Raw genomic sequence first — 23,450 nt, 5'->3', positions numbered from 1 at the left:
GGACCTGCTCAGAAGGGTAAGTAACAAGTTAGGGGCATTTGCCCAGCGGGACGGGTAGGCCAGGGGGGAGGAGGGAGGGTGGGCAACACACGGGAGGGGGGAGGGGTTTTGCGCCAACTAGGTTTCCTTCCCCTTTAAGTAGATTTGGCAGGGGCACACCTGGGGAAGAAATAATATCAATACTGAGTATTTTGTTATATTAATTTATAAGCAATGCTTAGTAAACTTTCCCCATACATGTCCTACTGTTTGTTACATGCTCCGTGGCTTAGCCAAGTTCTATTTACCGTATGTTTTTTTTTTTTTTGGTCCCCTTCTCCAGAAGCAAGTTGTACAGCGGTTCAGCAGACTGCACTATTATTGTAAGTACGGCCTTGGTTAAAACACACACACACCCTCCTGAGAGGAAGCTTATGGGCTTAGGGGGACAACGGAGCTTATGATATGACAGAGGAACCAAGGTTGTGGCAGTGGAGAAAAAGATGGAATGCTGAGTGTAACCCAATTGTCTCTGTTTAGGTGTGGGACATTCAGACTCTGCTGAAGGTTAATACCATTCGAGCGCACGACAACCCTGTTTGCACCTTAGTGTCATCGCATAATATGCTGTTCAGCGGCTCCCTGAAAGCCATCAAGGTAAGTCTAGAGAAACTTTAATTGTAAACACAGGATTGGCATTGGCACATGGATACACCTGCAGGAAGTTCTGCTTCCCCAAAAAACAGAATTTATTGACCCATCATGTGCTGCAGCTAGAAGTCAGAATCTGTGCGTAGAACTATATCCACCATCATTTCTATAGTGCCATTTTGGCTTACTGGTGATTGCATCTCTTTATTACTCTATGGATCAGTGGGCATTTGTGGTGCAACACGTTGCATAACATATATGTGTGTGTGTGTGTGTGTGTGTGTATATATATATATATATAGATATATTGAGGTCAAAGGACTTTGTAAGTAATCGCACTGGGAAAACATATAAGATTAAGAGTTTCATAAATTGTAACACTCCGTTTGTACGGTAGTTTACTTACTCACTTGCCTAAAATATAATGTACAGTACGTGGGTTGCACGTCAAGAAAATTCAAATGTAGAATGCGGGAACATATCAATCAAATTGTGTCTCGCAATACGAGTTCTGCTGTGTCTTAAGTACTTCTTGAAATGTAATAATGGTGCGATTGCATGTCTGAAAATACAAGGGACTGAAAAAGTGTTTTCTACATCAAGGGGTGGTGATTTAATGCCAAAACGTTTGCATAGGGAAGCTTAAAGGGATCCTGTCATCGGAAAACATGTTTTTTTTCAAACCGCATCAGTTAATAGTGCTACTCCAGCAGAATTCTGCACTGAAATCCATTTCTCAAAAGAGCAAACAGATTTTTTTTTATTCAATTTTGAAATCTGACATGGGGCTAGACATATTGTCAATTTCCCAGCTGCCCCTGGTCATGTGACTTGTGCCTGCACTTTAGGAGAGAAATGCTTTCTGGCAGGCTGCTGTTTTTCCTTCTCAATGTAACTGAATGTGTCTCAGTGAGACATGGATTTTACTATTGAGTGCTGTTCTTAGATCTACCAGGCAGCTGTTATCTTGTGTTAGGGAGCTGTTATCTGGTTACCTTCTCATTGTTCTTTTGTTTGGCTGCTGGCGGGAAAAAGGGAGGGGGGTGATATCACTCCAACTTGCAGTACAGCAGTAAAGAGTGATTGAAGTTTATCAGAGCACAAGTCACATGACCAGGGGCAGCTGGGAAATTGACAAAATGTCTAGCCCCATGTCAGATTTCAAAACTGAATATAATAAAATCTGTTTGCTGTTTTGAGAAATGGATTTCAGTGCAGAATTCTGCTGGAGCAGCACTATTAACTGATGCGTTTTGAAAAAATGTGTTTTCCCATGACAGTATCCCTTTAATGTATTTTTACTCTCTAGACACATCAACCATAAACCTGAAACTTGATGTTCTGTATAGAGACTTAAAGTAATGAAATTGATTTTTAAAGCAGTTAAATGGATTTACAGTAGTTATTGTTAACTGACTGTATTGTTCGCCAAATTAAACTAGGCATTTTCTTAATTTATACCAGTAATTTGAATTATATTGTGAATTGTTTAACTATATACCAGTAAAATGATGTTAGTTTCTTTGGAGTTTTAAGCAGACCTCATTTCTCCCCTTTCTTCAAATGTAGTTAAATAATTGGATGAAATGTGATTTATAAACCATTTTAACTTTGAATTTGTAGCAATTTTTTAACAACGTATTTATTTGTTATATTGCATATATTTCATTGTATACATTATGAGATGTTTTCCTCTGCCTAAATTTTGTTACTTTTTAGATGTTAATATGACATTTTCCATATTAGCTAAATTGTATCCTTAGGGTTCATTTTGAGAGTGGTTGATTGTTACTTCATATCCTCTTGTAGGGTTTAATTTTCTTTGTGAAGGTCAGTGTGAAAATGTGCCTATGATTAGGTATCTTTGGAAGTGAAAACGGGTCAGGATATGTTGTTTTCATGGAATAAAATCTAGTTTTATCCTCAACGGTTGGCTACAGCAGTGTGCGCTTCATTTTGTTCATCAGCATTTTGTCAGTACAGACTCAGGTGCTGTCATTTAATAGGCATGTACGAAAGGTTGTATAATCTATATTAAAGGGTAAAAAAGCCCTTCCTTATATGTTTAATTGTGTTTTCCCTGTTACATCTACTGCAGGTGTGGGACATTGTGGGCACAGACTTGAAACTGAAGAAGGAGCTTACAGGCCTAAACCACTGGGTGCGAGCTCTTGTGGCCTCTCAGAACTACCTGTACAGTGGGTCCTACCAAACCATCAAGGTGAGAATTGGGGGAACGTGGGTGAATCTGTGAATAATCAATAATAATAATAATAATATAAACACTGTACAGCATGTAAGCCTTTATAACCATGAATGGTTTATGTTGTTCTCAATTTCAGATTTGGGACATCAGAACGTTGGAATGTGTCCATGTCCTGCAAACATCAGGTGGCAGTGTGTACTCCATCGCAGTAACCAACCACCATATAGTCTGTGGGACATACGAGAACCTTATACATGTAAGTCACAACCTGCACCCAGCACTTAAACACTTAAAGGCCATCATCTTCCTCATTCTTCTATCCCGAGCCACATACTTGGCCTGACATTATTGGGGCGTGTTACTTTGTATAGTTTAGCAGAAGGACTTAAAGGGGAAGTAAAGTGTAAAATAGAATAAGGCTAGACATGCTGTATTTTGAATACTAAACATAAACATGAACTTACTGCACCACAAGCCTAATCAAACAAATGATTTATGCTTTCAAAGTTGGCCACAGGGGGTCACCATCTTGTAACTTTGTTTAACATCTTTGCAAGACCAAGACTGTGCACATGCTCAGTGTGGTCTGGGATGCTTAGGGGTCGTCATAAATGATCAGAACAGTACAAGTCAAATAATATCTTCCAAAAGCCGATACAGCAAGACTGATTAATAATCAGAATATGCAGACTGCACTGGGTCCTGTGTTGTCATGTAATCTAATGTGGATTTTATAGTTTTTGTATTGTTTAATACAAACTTTCTCCAACTCTGCAGAACCTGTGGCTGCAGCAAAATAATCCTTTGATAACAGTCCCAGTTGGAAACAGTAAAGGGGATGTAAAGGCAAAAAAAAATCCAATACAAATCTCTACACAGTCGCCGACTGCTCTACAGGGAAACAAACAAAGCTGCCTGAGTTCTGCATGGCTGGGAAGTAAGGCGGGGGCTCCCCTGCTGTTCATAAGTATGATTGTTTCCCTGCAGAGCAGTTAGGGACCGTCTGACAATTCTTATCCACAGCAGTGAATGAAGGGAGAATATCACTGCATACAGTCAGGTTTCTTATAAAAAAGTATATTGGAGATAGGTTTCTTTTTCATTAAAGAAAGTAAAAATGGGATTTTATTTTTTTGCCTTTACATGCATGTTGTTTAGTAAGAAGTGTAAAGTTACCTATGGCTGCTCAAACATATATATATATATATATATATATATATATATATATATATATATATATAGATCTATATATAGATCTATATCTGTATATCTATCTGTATATCTATATCTATATCTATATCTATATCTATATATATATATATATATATATATATATATATCTATATCTATATCTATATCTATATATACTGCTATAGCTTCCTGTGCAGGCAGTTGTCAAATTGTTCTAATGAATTACATGAATTTTCACTCCTAGGTCTGGGACATTGAATCCAAAGAGCAAATGAGGACGCTGACAGGACATGTTGGGACAGTGTATGCGCTGGCTGTCATATCCACACCTGATCAAACCAAGGTTTTCAGCGCCTCGTATGACAGATCACTGCGGGTATGTCACCTCTCCCCTAGATCATGGCTTCCCAGCTGTAGGCGCCAAACCTCACCTCTCAAAAGATTCTATATATACTCCCTGTCCTGCCTAACGCCTCCATAGGTATATTATTATAATACACAAAAGCCATGAATATCTTGTAAATGATATCCTTATAAACAGTGAGTTCTGATGTCATCAGTTATAAACGGTAAGTAGCGTTGCATGACTCACTGAAACTTGTGTATTATAATAAATAAAGTACCCTTGTTGCAAAATATAAGGATATTAATAGTCACCTTGGAGTTCCATGACCTGTATAAAAACACTCGGTCTTCGGCCTCATGTTTTTATATGGTCATAAAACTCCTCGGTAACAATAATAATATCCTTATATTTTACAAGAGGGGGTACTTTATTCACTATATATCATCATGAACATAATCAGCCTGTAAACTGGACAGGATAAGTAGCATTTGTCTGTTCAACTGATCTTCAGTTATCTGTGTCCAAGCCAGTAGCTACAGTTACAAATCACAGGGCATCTCTCTCTTATATATATATTTCTTGCCTGAATTTTAAAATCCTGCAAGCCCCGGTCACCAGTGGGGAATTTGCCCTCCCCAGCTAGATTTTACTATTGAGTGTTGTTCTTATATCTACCAGGCAGCTGTTATCTTGTGTTAGGGAGCTGTTATCTGGTTACCTTCCCATTGTTCTGTTGTTTGGCTGCTGGGGGGAAAGGGAGGGGGTGATATCACTCCAACTTGCAGTACAGCAGTAAAGAGTGACTGAAGTTTATCAGACCACAAGTCACATGACTGGGGGCAGCTGGGAAACTGACAAAATGTCTAGCCCCATGTCAGATTTCAAAATTAATATAAAAAAAATCTGTTTGCTCTTTTGGATTTCAGTGCAGAATTCTGCTGTAGCAGCACTATTAACTGATGTGTTTTGAAATAAACACGACAGTATCCCTTTAAACCATCATTAACTCTCCTCATGGCCAGCTACAGGGAATTGCAATGGAAGGGACCGATTATGTTGTATTTGTCGTGTGATTACTTCCTGGTTCGTGTTCCCCCAGGTGTGGAGTATGGATAACATGATCTGCACCCAGACGTTGTTGAGACATCAGGGCAGTGTCACGGCTCTGGCAGTGTCGCGGGGTCGCCTCTTCTCTGGTGCAGTGGACAGTACAGTGAAGGTGGGTTTGTTTTTTTGTTTTTTTTTTTAAAGGTAAAGTTTTATTGATTTTATAATAACAAACACAAAACAAACAAGTACAATACAATGTCTCATATTACAACATATAAATGGTGTCAGTACAGATTTGTACAGTTAAGAGAATCTTGTCACTGGTTATGGCAGTTGACATTCTGGGTGTGGGGAAGGTGGGTTTAGCCTATTGCTTTGTATCTCATCACAAAAACCTATCAAAGGCACAATGACACCAAAAAATTAGTGTTTTATAATAATACTGTTGCCCTGCACTGGTAAAACTGATGTGTTTGCTTCAGAAACTCTACTATAATTTATATAAACAAGCTGCTGTGTAGCCATGGGGGCAGCCATTCAAGCACAGGAAACACAGTAGATAACAGATAAGTACTACTATAGTTTATATAAACAAGCTGCTGTGTAGCCATGGGGGCAGCCATTCAAGCACAGGATACACAGTAGATAACAGATAAGTACTACTATAGTTTATATAAACAAGCTGCTGTGTAGCCATGGGGGCAGCCATTCAAGCACAGGATACACAATAGATAACAGATAAGTACTACTATAGTTTATATAAACAAGCTGCTGTGTAGCCATGGGGGCAGCCATTCAAGCACAGGATACACAATAGATAACAGATAAGTACTACTATAGTTCATATAAACAAGTTGCTGTGTAGCAAGGGCGGAAATTGAAAAAAGTCTATATGGCACAGGTTAAATAGTGGATAACAGATAACACTATTATGTTCTACAGAGTTTATCTGCTGTGTAACCTGAGCCTTTTCTCCTTTGAATGGCTGTCCCCATGGCTACACAGCAGCTTATTTATATAAACTATAGTAGTGTTTCTGAAGCAAACACACCAGTTTTACCAGTGCAGGGCAACACTACATATTATTTTTTGTATTACTTTAAAACATTTACATTTTTTGATGTTACTGTTCTTTTGTTCTCCTTCAGTAACAATTCATGCTGGTGTAACTCTGACATACCGAAAATTCTTTGGAGCAGGCGCTCAAAAAGGCAATCTTCCACCAGGCGATTAGTTCAAAGTAAAAAAGCAGTTTATTGTGTCCCACAGTCTTACGCTTAGAGTTTGTAACATGAAACGCGTAAGGTGATGGACACAATAAACTGCTTTTTCACTTTGAACTAATCGCCTGGTGGAAGATTGCCTTTTTGAGCGCCTGCTGCAAAGAATTTTCGGTTTGTCCTCTCCCGGTGCTCAGGGTGGTGCACCTGGGCCTCTTCCTCTATGTGATGAGTAATCACAGTGTCAGACTGGCCCACCCTCTCCCCATATTGGCATCACAAAAGAAAATAATAATAATTTTGGCGCCGCCTGCACATGCGTGTTGCGCCAAGCATGCCTTCATGCGTGCACGCCGAGCAGCACCTCATAGTAGGGGGCGGGGAGGCCGGAGAGGGGCCCTGTACAGTCAAACCCTGAGTAATTACTTTCAATTTGGAGACCCTATCCTCAGATTTATTATGTAACTCAGACATACAACAAGAAAGCTACACACCTCTATGCATTATAATGTATTGTTATATATATATATCTCCTCTTAGGTCTGGACTTGCTAAATGGCGCGGGCAAAGCCCAGGGCAGCGTTAGGAGCCAACAAAACCAAATTCCAAAGCCCCGCAGTTACTACCGGATGGAGGAACTGCCCCAGTGCCAGCCATGTACTCTCAGCTGACTTTTTATACTTCTCAATGGAGCCGGCAAGCTTTTAAGGGCGCACTTGGCATGGGGCTCATGCAAAATTAGGAGACGCTGACTTACTTTAGGCTGGATTGGCCTTATTTGCTCGCATGATGCTGGAACTGGGAGTTGCTTTTCAGAGGGGTGAAGCCTTCACTACTACTTGTGTAAATAGTCTGCATCACTAGCACTTTCCAGTGTGAGGAAGGAACTCGGCTGCCACACTCACCCAACGCAACCCAATCCGCTCTCTTCAACGGAAACACTCCAAGCAACTTAATTCGGAATCTCAGCTGTGGGTCGGCACCTCCTGCCGGTTTCACTCACACTGGTGTGTTTGTTCATCATGGAGTCGGGCAGAGGGAGAGAATCTATCAATGTCATGTCTCTGTACTACGTATGCAATTACTGTGATAAAGACAATTAATGGCTAGTCCGAATGCCAAACCTTCTTGTAGGCTCTTCTCAGAAGAGAACGCGGCACCCCTGAGATATCGGAGTGATTGTTCATGGTTGAGAGAAAATCTGGAAGTATCTTCTTTACTGTAAAGTGACTGTATAGCAGGATGGATGAGAGTGTGGCGTCACAGTTAAAGGGTTGGTTCACCTTTAAGTTAACTTTTAGTATGTTCTAGAATGGCTAATTCTAAGCGACTTTCCGTTATTTATTTTTTTATAGTTTTTTTTCAATTATTCGTCTTCTTCTTCTGACTCTTTCCAGCTTTCAAATGGGGGTCGCTGACCCCGTCTAAAAACAAATGCTCTGTAAGGCTACAAATGAATTGTTATTTCTCATCTTTCTATTCAGACCCTCCCCTGTTATTAATAGGGATGCACCGAATCCACTATTTTGGATCCGATTTCCCTCCCCACCCCTAATTTGCATATGCAAATTCAGATTCGGTTTGGCCGGGCAGAAGAATTCGGCCGCATCTAAATCCTGCTGAAAAAGTCTGAATCCCGAACCGAATCCTGGATTCGTTGCATCCCTAGTTATTAATCCTGTCTCTTATTCAAATCATTCAAATCAATGCATGGTTGCTAGGGGAACTTAGACCCTAGCTTAAAGATGGCTGAAACTTGCAAACTGGAGATCTGCTGGATAAAAGGCAAAATAACTCAAAACTTACAAATAATAAAAAAATAAAACCAATTGCAAATTGTCTCCGAATATCATTCTCTACGTTCTGCTAAAAGTTAACTCAAAGGTGAACAACCCCTTTAACAGAAACACTGCTCTTCCCATGACTTTGTAGTTCTTTGATAGTCCCGGTTTTGTACTTGTGCAACATCACGGTTATACTTGTGCAAGTGCTAGAGAGACACCAGTTATACATTACTGCTAGAAATGTCACATATGTACATTATTTCTCATATACGCCCAAATGACTTTGGTGCTTCCCTCCACGGTGTTGCCAAATGTGCAGGGATCCACGGCAATGCGAGTGTTACACACTGACCCACAACTCTACTGTATAAACAACAGCCTCACAGACACACACTACAGACAGTCAGCCGCTCACAAAGGACATAATGTTTCTATTTAATGTGGAAATCCAATCACTTTCCTAGAATCTGACAGCAGCAATATCCCAGGTACGCTTATTGCAATCTCTCTCACATAGTCGCACTCCCCAAACTTCCCACCACGTGCAACATGATGAATTTATAGCCCACGGTTTTCTACTGTTTGTAAAGCCTGTATGATAGAATGACTGTACGACTGATCCTTTCATTTCTAATAAAACTGCCGCTAAGGCTCTATTGGTCTCCTCATTGGCTTCCAAAGCTCCCATTGTTGTTGGCCGCAAGTCGTCGGTTCCCGAAAAACTAACGCTAGTGAAAATTTGCCAGCGTGATGACATTTCGTAACTACGGCGATCCCCTAACGGGCGCAGGCGTCGCTTTGATAGCGAAGGAGATCGATGCTAGCGTTGCTTCGCACTCTTTAACGCCAGGCGAATTGTCGCTCTGGCGAATGGACCTAACAATGCAAATTCACCAAGATGCGGATTTTACTGAACGTTACCTCATTCGCCAGACTTGCCATCGGCAGCTCAGACCTGGCAAAGTGCAATAGAGTGCATAGGACTTGCTCAATTTTTTGTTGAATAAAGTCCCAGGTGTCTTTTCCTTTTTTCAGGGTGATAGGCTGCAAAAGACCGTAACATTTTTTTGGGTAACCGGCTACATTTCCTAACATATGGAACACAAACTATACACTGGGCTCATGTGTAGGGCATTATAACAACTCTATTTTATTTATTAAGGTTCCCTGGGCTTGTGTAATGTAATTTATTTGCTGCAACGTATACGTCCATTCAACTTTAACTTCCCAAATTAGGCAACGCTAGTGCAACTTCGCTTTGTTTGCCAAAGTAACGCTGGCGAAACTTCACCAGCGTTCGGCATCCTGGACGCAACTTCGCATTTTAGGGAATTAGCGTTGTCCTGGCAAATTCACATCTGTCAAAGTGATGCGAAGCGGTCACTAGCGAATTTGTGCCGCTTAGGGAATTTGCCCCATAGACTGTGCATGATTTCATACTGTTAAACTGTCCATAGTCTAATAGGTAAAATCATTAGTTAAGGATCACCGTGTATGTGTGGCCCAGTATGGCTTATTCTTTTGACCTGGGGCAATAGTAGGATTCTATAAAGCTCTGCCTGGGGTGAAATGCATCAAAGCAACCAGTCCTCACCAGATGGCATTTTATAAACTGCCCAATAGATATCAAGCTGATTTTGGCTAGGTATTGGTCGGGCGGGGTGTTTTGAGGACCCATACATGATCCAATTAGCTCAGTCTGGGGGGGGCAGAGTTGGCAGCTTTTAATGTGTTTGGTCATCTTAAAGGGAAACTTGCGAAAATGAAAATTTAATATAAGCTGAAATACTGAAATAAGAAACTTTGTAAATATTATAGAATGAAACGCAGCAGTCTAGTTGGCTGAAACCTCCCCGTGTGCCCAGGGACTTTAGGATACGAACAATACAGCAGACACAGTTAAAGGGGAACTATAGTGAAATGAAAATTTAATATAAGCTTCCTCATACTGAAATAAGAAACTTCCTAAATAAAACCAATTAAATATTCTGTACTGAACTGTACTGAAATAATCAAGTTTATCTTCACTATTCCTCTCTCAGCATCTGTTTCTCTTCATTCTGTCTTCATGCAGCAGTTGGGTGTCAGATGAATGATCCAATATATCTTATAGGGGGGCTCCTATTACCTAGAAGATGTATTAGAGCTCACTCTATTAAAATCAACAGACATCATGTCTCTCTACATGCAGATTTTGTTTGTATTGGAGGCAGTTATTTGAGTGAGCTCTAATACATCTGTTAGGAAAGGGAGCCCCCTATAAGATATATTGGATTTAACTGTCAATGAATATCTGACACCCAACTGCTACATGAAGACAGAATGAAGAGAAACAGATGCTGAGAGAGGAATAGTGAAGATGAACTTGATTATATCAGTTCAGTACAGAATATTTAATTGGTTTTATTTAGGAAGTTTCTTATTTCAGTATGAGGAAGCTTATATTAAATTTTCATTTCACTATAGTTCCCCTTTAACTGTGTCTGCTGTATTGTTCGTATCCTAAAGTCCCTGGGCACACGGGGAGGTTTCAGCCAACTAGACTGCTGCGTTTCATTCTATAATATGGCTTTAAACTTTTATTTCTGTCTATAGGAATCAAGTAGAGACAACTGTATGAGATGGTCTTATAAAGGGATCCTTTAGGCAGGAATAGGGGTGCAGTTTAGAGACTAAAGCAGTTGTTTTGCATAAGGTGCAACCTGAGGGTGCCAAACATGTCCTTCTTTTCTCACTGTCTTGTGGAGTTGAAGTGTTGCTCACGCTGAGGACGACTGGCAATATTTAGCCTGGGACACAAACCTAACTCGGGGCAGCAACTGTGGCCCAAGTCGGGCACAGCTGGCAATGGTTGTGATTAAACCTGAACTTTAAGGGGACCCCCATGGACACAACTAGCTCTTTCACCATGGGTAAAAACTAGCATATAGGGGCCCAATCACAAACCACCCAATGTGCAGCCTTGTAGCCTTCATACGGTCACTGAACTAACTGCTAATCTTTTTAGAATTTACAGTAGGGAGGTATAATATCCCTCATAATACAAGTGATAGAGTACCCCGTATAACTCAGCCTGCAGCCTTGTGCCTTTATATGGTCACAGAACCCCTCAATGACTTCTAATATCCTTATCATTTACAGTAGGGGGTACATTATCCCTTATAATACATGAGTGATACTCAGAGTTCCCTGTATAACTCAGCCTGCAGCCTTGTGCCTTTATATGGTCACAGAACAACCCCTCAGTGACTTCTAATATCCTTATCATTTACAGTAGGGGGTACATTATCCCTTATAATACATGAGTGATACTCAGAGTTCCCTGTATAACTCAGCCTGCAGCCTTGTGCCTTTATATGGTCACAGAACAACCCCTCAGTGACTTCTAATATCCTTATCATTTACAGTAGGGGGTACATTATCCCTTATAATACATGAGTGATACTCAGAGTTCCCTGTATAACTCAGCCTGCAGCCTTGTGTCTTTATATGGTCACAGAACAACCCCTCAGTGACTTCTAATATCCTTATCATTTACAGTAGGGGGTACATTATCCCTTATTGAGTTTTATGCTGCAAAGCCTTCTGTTAGTAGCCATCAGCCTTAGGCAGATTCTCCAAAGGCCTGGGGGGGCTAAGCCTTTCCAAACCTGCCTGTTTCAGAACACCTTTGGCTGGGCAGTGGGCTGACTGGTATGTTCCTTAGAATGAAGTAGAATAAATGCACAGGTCCACCAAAGGATCACATACCTCTTGATGGTCCAGATTTCCGGACCTGAAAAGGGATGGGCTTAATGCAAATGAACAGGGCTTTTGATGTTTAGGGACATGGCCTAATGAGTTTTGAGACTTTAAACAGTTCCTTCTATGTGAGTTTCCTCACCTGAGCGCTCAGAGTTTGGACTTGATTTTCCAACGCTTCGATGTGCTCATTTTTCTTCATAATGACCCACTCCAGTATCGCAAGACCAACAATTAACAGAACAATGAGCGAATAGAGAAGGATTTGGAATTTGTATCCAGCTCCTTGTCATTTCTGGCTCCCCTGAACATGGGATGGAGATTCAGCTACTGGATGGATCCTCCTTTCTGCAAATTATCGCTCTAAATCAGTGATCCCCAACCAGTTGCTCATGAGCAACAATGTAAGAACCTACCCTGGTGGTCTAGTGGGCAGCGGGGTCCACGCCGCGTCCTTGGTATGGACGCCGGCTGCGCCGCTCCTGTCCTCTCCTTGCCGGCGCCATTTTGGGTTTCCTAGGCCACGCGCGACGCACCTGCGCGTCTCTTAAAGGCGCTGGCGTGATTGCGCCAGTGTGCAATGGCGCGAATTTACGCATGTTTTGGCGCGAATTGGGACCCTATTTAAGGCACATTCACATCTGTAGCCAGTGCCCGTTATAGGATCTTATCCTGAGGTTTCCTGAGCCCTGTGCTACCTGTTTCTGAATTGCTATCCTGATTGTTCTATCCGTGTTTGACCCAGCCTGTTCCTGACTATTCTGACCTCTGTTTCCTGATCCTGCCTGTTTATTGACTACCGAGCCTGCCTGATCCTGTTTGTCTGATTACCCGGTTTTGACCCTTTGCCTGCCTAACGACAACTCCTTCTGCCTGATCCAGTCTGTCTGATTTCCTGGTTTGGACCCCTTGCCTGCCTGACGATTCTATTATCTGCCTGACCTGACCCGGCCTGTCCTGTTTCCGTTTCTACCAGACGCCTTGTACCTTGACCTTCTGCCCAAAGACTCTTGCTATCCGGTCGTGCCCCTTTGCCAGCCAGAACATCTCGCCTTGTACCCCTCGTTAAGTCCAGGTGGCACGAAAGTAATCTGAGGGCTCCTCCTGAAGCCCAAAGGTGGTCACACTACTGGTGAAGCCGAGCCGAGATCAGGGTGCTTGGCACTTGTTCTGGTATTGGGTGCTGGCTGTGACAAACATGTTGCTCTCTAACCCCTTGGATGTTGCTCTTGGTGGCCTCAAAGCAGATGATTATTTTTGAATTCCAGTCTTGGAAGCAAGTTTTGGTTGTATAAAAACCAGGTGTACTGCCAAACAGAGTCTCCTGTAGGCTACCAGTACATATAGGGGCTACCAAACAGCCAATCACAGCCCTTATTTGACATCCCATGGACTTTTTCATGCTTCTCCAACTCTTTTTACATTTAAATGTGGCTCACAAGTAAAAAAGGCTGGGGACCACTGCTCTAAATGGTTCCATCTTGGGGGATAAAAAAAAATAAAGATCATGAAGCAGCTATAGGGTAATGTTGCTCATTCTTTTGTGTCAATATCTCATCAACCAATCCCATGACTGATAATCAACTATCCAATATTCTCCTTTCTCTTTAATATTATGACATATTTTAAAGTGCTTTACAGCATTAGAGTTTATTTCACATCTCATTCCTATTTAATATCTGTAGTATTTTTTGGAATGTACATTGTTTTAATTATAATTATTATTTATAATAGAATAACCTCTGAGCAGTACTGAAACAAATCATTCAATATACTGCTCTGTATCTATTCTTGTTTTTTTTTTTTTCTCAAATTTGTACCTTTTATTTATTAATTTATGATATTGTAACAAATAATGTCTCTCTTTATCCAGTATATTTATCTGTTTCTCTAGCTCAACCCAAACGTTGATCTTTTGCACTGAAATTCCTATTCAGTTCTGTATGGCTGTGTTACTTATAGGTCTTCCCTAAAAAGGATTCACATTTCTGAATAATAAAGTATCTTCACGGGCAGCGTCTGTTAGCTTTTAAACAAGTGGCCAGTAAATGATTCCTGCTGATTGGTTGTTATCTAGCTGACTAAATCTATAGCAACAGTTGCACCTTTTATTGCAGAGACCCCATATCTGGTTACTCTTCTCTACCTACTATTTCTCGTATACAGAGCGAGGACACTGCCTTGTGGTATGGTTTAATATAATCAGATATAATGTTGTTGATGTTGTTTGCTGTGACTGTTTTGCTATAAACGCTTGAATTGAGCCTCCTTGCGCACTGTTAGTTGTTAGGGGCTGGAGACTTTACTTATCTGAACGAATCTGAATCATAAAACTTTTTCTACACATCTAGACTGTCATCAAGAAGAACTTTCACTATATTTGATTAAATCGCTTAGATAGATAGGCATAAATAGGTGGATAGATATATACACTGCAGACCCGTTATCCGGAAACCTATTATCCAGAAAGCTACGATTACGGAAAGGCCATCTCCCATAGACTCCGTTATATACAAATAATCCAAATTTTTCAAAATGATTTCCCTTTTTCTCTGTAATAATAAAACAGTACCTTGTACTTGATCCCAACCAATATATAATGAATCCTTATTGGAAGCAAAACCAGCCTATTGGGTTTATTTAATGTTTACATGATTTTCTAGTAGACTTAAGGTATGAAGATCCAAAGTGTGGAGAAATCCGTTATCTGGAAAAACCCCAGGTCCCGAGCATTCTGGATGATAGGTCCAATACCTGTGTGTATATATATATATATATATATATATATATATATATATCTACAGGTGGTGGACGGGATACGGGTGTCCCCTAACCAAGACCCTAATTTGTGGGTCATTTCGGAATTGCTTGGCGTGTGGTTTATTTATGTCTATAACTAAATAATCCAAATTTTAAAAAGATTTCTATTTTCTCTGTAATAATAAAACAGTAACTTGTACTTGATCCCAACTAAGATAGAATTAATCCTTATTGGAAGCAAAACCAGCCTATTGGGTTTATTTAATGTTTACATGATTTTCTAGTAGACTTAAAGGAGAATTCAACCCTAACGTTAAAAAACATCTACCCCCCTACCCTACATAGACTCTCCTCCCCCCAGCCTAAGTGCTACCCCTAACTCTTTACTTACCCTTGGTGCAGATTCAGGCATTGGAGTTCACGGAGTTCTTCTCTTCGGAATGAGACGGCGTTGAAGCGAATGCGCAGTTGGAGCAATTTTCTGTTTTGCAACAACTGTGCATGTGCCGAAAATTGCCGAAGCGTCGGTCTCATTCCGAAGATTACTATAGCTGCTTTATGATCTTTATTTTTTTGTCCCCCAAGACGGAACCATTAAGGGAAATTTGCAGAAAGAAAACAGCGGTGTTAATGGTGCCAAGCAGGAGAATGTATCCGGGAGCTGAATCATCATCCTACAAATTCCGAATCCTTCTCTATGTGCTCGTTGCTCTGCTAATTGTTGGCCTTGCGATCCTGGGGTGGGTCGTTATGAAGAAAAACGAGCATATCGAAGAGTTGGAAAATCAAGTCCAAACTCTGAGCGCTCAGGTGAGGAAACTCATTGAGAAGGAGCAGAGACTCACAGAGATCATTGAGGTTTATGAGAGGAAAGTCCAAGAAATGCAGCCACCAGAGAACGTGGCAAACGTGGGATCATCCTCGGATCCACAGGAGGAAGCAACAATATTGAAGAAGGCGTCTATGTATATATTCAAATTGTCGAGAATCTACCGGTGACCTTGGCCTGCATTTATATGGGTTACGGACTTGCCTGGTTCCACCAACATGAACCAACCACTACGGCCTTTTCTCAACTCACAGAACTGAAATGAAGCAGATGTTGCCTCTGAAACTTTATTTTTAACTTTTATTCTCCTCTTCAAAGTAAAATAAAAAAATACGAGCAATAAGAAAGCACCAATTAAAATCTGCAGTGCACGAGTTGGCTCAGTAAAATAAGACTTTGGTGTTTGTCACTTTTCTTGAATGACCTGTCAGGGGTGCTGGGAGTTGCACTTCAGATACAGCTAAAAGGCTATAATGACACTTTCCTGATTGGAGAGGTGGGGATGGATTTAGATAGGCAGTTGCTTCATGCTATAAACTCAGCAGCCAGGTCTCACTTACCTGTAGGCTTTTTCATTTAGGTCTGATTTGGACTCTCAGCAGGGTTGCCAGGTCTAATTTTCAAAGTCAGCTACAAAACCAGCCCAAAACTAGCCAAGAGGCACTTCAAAAGTAGCCTAAAAATAGCACAATAGGTGCAGTCAAAAAAAATAAAGTCTAAAAAAAATAAAAGAATATATGTGAAAATACACCTTTTTCAAATTTTTACTGTTTTGCAAATTTTTCCATGAAGCAAAATGGGACATATTAGCCCGTACCCAGGGGCGTAGCCACAAAGGGGGGCCCAGGAGGTATAGGGGCCCCATAAGGCCCTAATACATATACAATTTAAATAAATATTGATAAATATCACCAGAAAACGCAGATTTATCAAGGGTGGAATTTCAAAGTAATGGGAGTTTTTTTTTTTAACTCCCATAACGTCGAATAAAAAAAGACCAACCAAAATGTATTAAAAAAAAATCAAAGTTTTTTTTTGCAGGTGAATACACCGTATTCGATCGTTCGAATCAAAGTATGAACGTATCCGATCTAATTCGATTCAAAGTATTTTTAAAAAAAACTTTGATTTTTCAAAGTCCACCAATTGACTCCAAATGGGTTCTAGGAGGTCCCCCATAGGCTAAAACAACAATTCGGCAGGTTTTAGATGGAGTTATATTTTTATAGAGACGGTATATGATAAATTTCGATATTCTAATTTTCAAATTTTTTTCAAATTCGAATCAAATTTGGACTATAATTTTTTTACTTCGAATTTTCAATTCGACCCTTGATAAATCTGCCCCTAAGAGTGAAAGGAAGACTGGGGACAGAGTCCAAAATCTGGTAACTCCCAAATTCTACTCAAGTCAGTCCCATTGAATGCTGGGTATTGTAGTCTAACATTAAACGTGGCAGTTGGCAAGTTGTTAAACAAAAACTTCATTACCCAACATGCCTTGGGAGACACAGGCTTGGCGCATAAGAGCAAGGAAAAAAACTTTGGTTTCCAAAGTACAAACCAGCCAAAGTTCCCAAATCAGTACTTTTAAAACCCGCCTAGGCTTTAAATTAGTAGCCGGCTGTAAAAATGGCAACCTGGCAACCCTGACTTTCAGGCTAATTACAAACAAGCATTTCAGCAAACAGAGAGACGCTATTGCAAGAAATGCCATTACTATCATTACAAACATGGGATCTGTGACCCGCAGCTGCAATCTAAAGGGGTTATGGGCAGTGTCGGACTGGCCTGGCGGGAAACCGGGGAAAAACCCGGTGGCCCCCTGCTGGGCCAGACCCCTCTCCCGACCAGTTTGTTTAAACTAGGGATGCACCGAATCCAGGATTCTGTATATGCATATGCAAATTAGAATTCGGTTTGGTATTCGGCCGAATCTTTCACCGGGGATTCGGCCGAATCCCAAATAGTGGATTCGGTGCATCCCTAGTTGTAACAAAAAAGATTTCTTTAGGCGCCGTGCAGCACCATCTGTGCATGTATGTAGCGCCATTCATACGGAGGGGCGAGTGGCGCCTTTCAAGCAGGCGCGTCAAGCGCATCATGGTGGGGGGTCAAAGGGGGCCCTGGACAGTAGTCCTGGTGGGCCCCGAGCCCCCCAGTCCGACCCTGGTTATGGGCCACCAAATGAACCCATGTACAGTCTATATGGATTTAGAAATATTTCATAAAATGTATTTGTGCCAAAGACAGAAAAAAATGAAATTATTTGACACGGAGCACAGACTCGAAATTCCTCGCCATGTGCAATAGCATTAGGTTTGTAAGACTTTACTTCAGTGGCAGAAAAAAAATACGTCTATGGCTACTAGAGTAGTGGCCTCGGCTGATGTAATGCTACTTTTTATTACTCATTTTCTAACAGGTCTTTGTCCTATTCATATTCCAGTCTCTTATTCAAATCATTGCATGGTTGCTATGGTAATTTGGACCCTAGCAACCAGATGGCTGAAACTGCAAACTGGAGAGCTGCTGAATAAAAAGCTAAATAACTCAAAAACCACAAATAATAAAAAATGAAAACAATTTGACTCAGAATATCACTCTCTACATCATACTAAAATATCATTCAAAGGTGAACAACCCCTTTTAGGGGCAGATTTATCAAGGGTCAAATATCGAAGTAATGGGAGTTTATTTTTCGAAATCCAAATAAAAAAAGACCAACCGAAATTTATTTGAAAAAATCTTGTTTTTTTTTTTGCAGGTGAATAGGCTGTATTCACCCGAATTCGTATTTTCAAAAAAAAAAAAAAAACTTTGAATTTTCAATGTCCACCAATTGACTCCCTATAGGTTCTAGGAGGTCCCCCATAGGTCGATATTCTAAGTTTTATCAAATTCTAATCGAATTTGGACTATTCCATACTTGAACTACACAAAAAAAAAGCTTGAAATTCGATTTTTTTCTTTAAATTTTCACTTTGACCCTTGATAAATCTGCCCCCAAGTGTATATATATATATATATATATATTTTTTTTTTATATATATATGTTTATTTTTTTCCCATTAACCCAATGAGCTTTAACTTCCTTGGATTTCGAAGAGCCAGAACCACAACTGTTAACGGGGGGACCAGATGTTACAGAACTGCTGTAACTGGTTTATCAGCACAGCTAGCCGAGTAAGGCCAGGAATATTCACAGAATGAGCAGCCTAGAAGGAATGGCCTTATGGAAAAGGACACAAGCACCAATGAGCCCTCTGGCTTCCTGTGCTGAAACAGAATCAAGCGTAATACTTAATATTTCAACTTTGCAACAGACTCACTTAAAGGAGAACTAAACCCTAAAAACAAATAAGGCTAAAAATGCAATGTTTTATATACTGAACTTATTGCACCAGCCTAAAGTTTCAGCTTGTCGATAGCAGCAATGATCCAGGACTTCAAACTTGTCACAGGGGGTCACCATCTTGGAAAGTGTCTGTGACACTCACATGCTCAGTGGGCTCTGATTGGCTGTTGAGAAGCTAAGCTTAGGGCTCGTCACTAATTATCCAGCAGAAAATGAGCTTCCCTGGCTGTAATATAAGCTGATGCTACAGGTTTGCTGATTATTAAATTCTGATGCTAATTGCACTGGTTTCTGTGCTGCCATGTAGTAATTATCTGTATTAATTACTAATCAGCCTTATATTGTGACATTTCTATTCTATGTGTACTGTATATTGTGAGTGGGTCCCTAAACTCAGTAAGTGACAGCAGCACAGAGCATGTGCAGTGAATCAGCAGAAAAGAAGATGGGGAGCTACTGGGGCATCTTTGGAGAAAACGATCTTTACTGCTAAAGGGCTGTGGTTGCCTTGGGCTGGTACAGAAGCCCAAAACATAATGTACAACATTTCTACCTACTTCTTTAGTTAGACTTTAATTCTCCTTTAAAGGGACAGAAAAAGCCAGATTTGGAAGGGGGGGCTCTCTTGTTGGCAACCCCAATGAATGCACCTGTGAAAATGTCCCACACAGATAAACCACACTTACCTACTTTTTCTCTCAGGGCTTTAAACAGATCAAACAATTTCCAAAAGACAGAAGAAATATGTACAGGGATGGAATATATTACCCAGAATGCTTTGGTCCTTGGCGACACAATCACAGAGGAAGGACCTGGGTTTCCCGATGACTTGAGCTTTGTGGTGAGCAGCCGTCTCCACTGCTTGCACCAGGCAACCAGTCCCTGGGGAAAGAATTAAAGTTTTAGCTGCTAAATCAAATTGACAATAACCAATCGCAATTTTGCTTACAGTTAATCTAACTTACAACAAATGAAGGGGTCGTATGTCACAGTAGCTCAGTGGTTAGCACTGCTGCCTTTATAGTACCATGGCTGGAACTGAACTCAGGACTCACACACTGGGGTCCTGAGTTCTATTCTAGGCAGGGCCAGACTTGCCTTCACCACCTGAGACCAGGCAAAGTGCAATAGAGTAGATAGGGCTTGCTTCAAAAAAACGCTGGCTGAAAAAGATCGTAAATTTTTCTTTCCCCCCTACATATCCTAACATTTATGGCACCTAAACTATACAGTGGGCACATGTATAGGGCAAAATAACAACTCTATTTTATTTTCTGAAGGTTTCCCAGGCTTGTGTAGTGTAATGTATTTGCTGCTACATATACGTCCATTCTACTTTAACTTGGCGCCGTATGCAAATTAGGCATCGCTAGCGTAACTTCGCTTTGCTTGATGAATTAACAGTAGCGCAACTTCGCTACCTTTCGCCTCCCTGAGGGCAACTTTGGATTTTAGTGAATTAGCGGCGCCCTGGCGAAACTTCACCTGGCGAAGTCGTCGCTAGCACATTTTCGGCGCTTAGTGAATTTGCCCCTTAAGGTATGAAGATCCAAATTATGGAGAGAACCATTATATGGAAATTCCTAGGTTCCGAGCATTCTGGATAGCAGGTCCCATACCTGTACTATGTCTTGTTCCTAGCAGCCTGCATAAGCCAGTGGCATTTACTGGGTGTAGATAAAGAACAACCCTTCCTCTTCTGTATGTCACCATAATGATTTAGTAAGGGTGAACTTTCCCAACTCTGTGTGTGTGTGGCAAGCTCTGCTCCTAATGGCACATCATTTATATAGTATATTTACATGCATCTCTGTAAAGGTAGGGGGCGATTTCCCTCCCAAGATTAAAGTGCAGTGCAGTAAGGGGAGGGCATGTAAATTCACATTAATTAGAGTATTATTTGTGTAGCTGTTAGGGATTACTCTAATTACACCAAAACAGTTATAAATAACAGCCTGGGAACCCTCGCCAAGGTGCTTATTTTAAGCTTCCAACTGCAAATACCTCTAAATAAAGGGCACAAGCCTGTAAATGCCAGTTCAGCATCCTTTAGCACTTTGCTGTGCATTTGTGGGACCCCGGAACTACATGTGGCCCCTCCCCAAGGCCCATCGAACTGCAGAAGGGTTCACCAAGCAGGAAAGTGGTGTAACCATATACAACCAGGTTGCACAAGAGGTGTAGGGACCCAGAATGATAAGACCTTTAGATATATTTCTATGAAAGAGGTCTTGTACCCAAAGTTTATAAGAGGTGCCCTTAAATGATTTTCCGTGGGGCCCAATTCTAGTTTTAACCAATTAGTTTTGTATGCAACTAGCAGAAAACCAACTCTCAGCTTCCCCAGAGCCAGAGGGTACTGATCACTTTGGCATTGCTGGTAGGAAATGAGATTTAGACAGAGTAAGTTGTAGGGTGCAGAAGCTTACCCCTGGTATTGCTGGTAGGAAATTAGATAAACAGGCAGATATAGTAGGGTGCTGATACCTGGTATAGTTTTCCCCATGGAATTGCTGGCAGATAGATGGTAGTAGGGTGCTGGTACCTGGTATAGTTTTCCCCCCTGGCATTGCTAGGGTGGGAAATTAGATTTAGATTAGAGTAAGACTGGTGCTGGGACCTGGTATAGCTTTCACCCCTAGCATTGCTGGTAGAAAATTAGATAGGCAGATAGATGATAGTAGGGTGTTGGTACCTTGTACCTGGTATAGATCCCCACCCCCCTCCCTGGCATTGCTGGTAGGAAATTAGAGATAGTAGTTAGATGATAGTAGAGAGCTGGTACCTGGTATAGTTTTTCCCTCTGGCATTGCTGGTGGGAAATAAGATTTAGATAGAGTAAGTCAGGGGTGTCCAAAATGTAGATGGGCAGGGCCACTTCTGCCATGAGGCAAGGTGAAACCCTTGCCTCAGGCGGCAGTGAGCGGCCAGTTACAAGGGGCGGCAAAAAGCCGCCTCTTGTAACTTTAAGAGCCGAACTTCCGGGTTTTAACCCGGAAATTCAGCTCCGCTAGTGCAAAGAGCTCTATTGCGCTCAATGCACTAGCGATACTGCCCCCTGAAACCCGCTCCGACGCTAATTTTTAAGCGCGGAGCGGGAGAGGAGGGGGGCGGCATCTGGGCTGCTGCCTCAGGCGGCAGCAGCCCCAGAATCGGCGCTGTAGATGGGGATCTACCAGTAGACCTTTAGCTGGTGATCAGTAGATCTCAAGACACTGTCAACAAACAGCTTGTCTAAATCACCCTCCTATTTCATTCTTATCATTCAGATATTTATTATGCTAAGGTCACATAAGAAATAGTTTTTTGTTAAATATAGCTATATAAAATCTTTCATAAATCAATATAATATTTAAGTAATATTTTCCATGGAACAGAATACTAGCAATGCTTTTATGGATGTAGATCATAATGGGACAACATCACTAAAAGTAGTTCTTGTATTAGTAAAGTATGGGCACTCCTGAGTTAGATGATAGTAGGGTGTTGGTACCTGGTATAGTTTTCCCCCTGGTATTGCTGATAGGAAATTAGATGATAGTACCTGGTATAGCTTTCCCTCCCTCCAGGGGCAGCCGGGTGTCGGTGTTGGTGGCAGTAAAGAGGCAGGAGGGATCCTGCAGGTACTGAAGTACCCGGTTGAGTTTCATGTAACTAAAATATTCATCAAATCCGACCACCACAGCCTTCACCTCGGGGTCCGCCTCCACGGAAGCCCAGTCCTTGAAGGTGCTGGTTACAAGGCCAGCTCCGCAGCCAAGGGGAGGGATCCCCCCAACCCCGAACTCCTCGCTCAGCGCCCGACAGCCAATCAGATAGACTTTGCCCTGGAATTGGACGATGTCCCGCAGATAGATGGCCGTACAGTAGGCGGTTCCGAACACTTCCCCCGGCTCAGCCTTGAAGCCCAGCCACGCCAGCTTCTCTGCATACATGGAGCAGGTCTTCATGCTGTTGTTAGTGAGGAAAAACACTCGTTTCCCTGCCCCCTTCAACCCGTTAATAAGATCGGGCACCCCAGGGACTGCCTCATCCTCCTGCCACAACACCCCATCCCAGTCGAAAAGAACCGTGTCCACCGAGGCGAGGAAACGCCGGGAGAGTTTATAGAAGTAGAAAGACAGAGTACAGGTGCTGTCAGTGGGGACCTCAAAAAACATTATTGCCCTCCCCCCAAACTTTGGGACAAAGGTATTTTTTATGAATAGATGTTGAAATTGCTGATTGGTCAGTACAATACTTCCCAGTAGTCACAGGTCGGTTGTAATGATGTGCTGGTAAAACTCTAAACCTAGGGTCCTGCATGTTCAGGCCTCCAGAGATGGGTTGCCCACC

At 41.5% G+C, this 23,450-nt stretch overlaps 2 protein-coding genes and 1 long non-coding RNA gene across 6 annotated transcripts in view; 2 read left to right on the top strand and 1 right to left on the bottom strand.

The window, feature by feature from the left end:
- traf7.S (TNF receptor associated factor 7 S homeolog) overlaps positions 1-8,036 on the top strand; it is a 42,344-nt gene extending 34,308 nt beyond the window's left edge. For all 4 annotated transcript variants that reach the window (XM_041577887.1, XM_018237233.2, XM_041577888.1 and 1 more), the window contains 7 exons: positions 323-362; positions 520-636; positions 2,729-2,851; positions 2,973-3,092; positions 4,272-4,403; positions 5,473-5,592; positions 7,184-8,036. In XM_041577887.1, the coding sequence (XP_041433821.1) occupies positions 323-362; positions 520-636; positions 2,729-2,851; positions 2,973-3,092; positions 4,272-4,403; positions 5,473-5,592; positions 7,184-7,198 (667 nt within the window). In that variant the 3' untranslated portion in view covers positions 7,199-8,036. The remainder of the gene's footprint in view (positions 1-322; positions 363-519; positions 637-2,728; positions 2,852-2,972; positions 3,093-4,271; positions 4,404-5,472; positions 5,593-7,183) is intronic.
- Positions 8,037-14,004: 5,968 nt separating this feature from the next.
- Positions 14,005-16,151, top strand: LOC108702432. Its single transcript, XR_001933278.2, has 2 exons — positions 14,005-14,354; positions 15,514-16,151. It is a non-coding gene; the product is annotated as an uncharacterized LOC108702432 (long non-coding RNA).
- A 2,808-nt stretch (positions 16,152-18,959) lies between these two features.
- Positions 18,960-23,450, bottom strand: pgp.S (phosphoglycolate phosphatase S homeolog). Its single transcript, XM_018237882.2, has 3 exons — positions 22,660-23,450; positions 19,884-19,997; positions 18,960-19,036 (listed from the first exon to the last, which is right to left on the bottom strand). The coding sequence occupies exons 1-3, from the start codon at positions 23,273-23,275 to the stop codon at positions 18,960-18,962; spliced, it is 807 nt and encodes a 268-aa protein (XP_018093371.2). The 5' UTR covers positions 23,276-23,450.

This window comes from Xenopus laevis, chromosome 9_10S (genome assembly GCF_017654675.1).
Source record: "Xenopus laevis strain J_2021 chromosome 9_10S, Xenopus_laevis_v10.1, whole genome shotgun sequence".
NCBI lineage: Eukaryota > Metazoa > Chordata > Amphibia > Anura > Pipidae > Xenopus > Xenopus laevis.
Note: the sequence above shows the minus strand (reverse complement) of the source record. Positions and strands in the feature narration are given on the sequence as shown.

Excerpts from the sequence above, each read along its gene's own strand:
- pgp.S (XM_018237882.2), bottom strand. The coding sequence starts at position 23,275 with ATGTTTTTTGAGGTCCCCACTGACAGCACCTGTACTCTGTCTTTCTAC. Across the intron at positions 19,998-22,659 it reads GGGAGGGAAAGCTATACCAG|GGACTGGTTGCCTGGTGCAA; the intron begins GTACTATCATCT and ends TTCTTTCCCCAG. Across the intron at positions 19,037-19,883 it reads CAAGGACCAAAGCATTCTGG|CACAGGAAGCCAGAGGGCTC; the intron begins GTAATATATTCC and ends ATTCTGTTTCAG.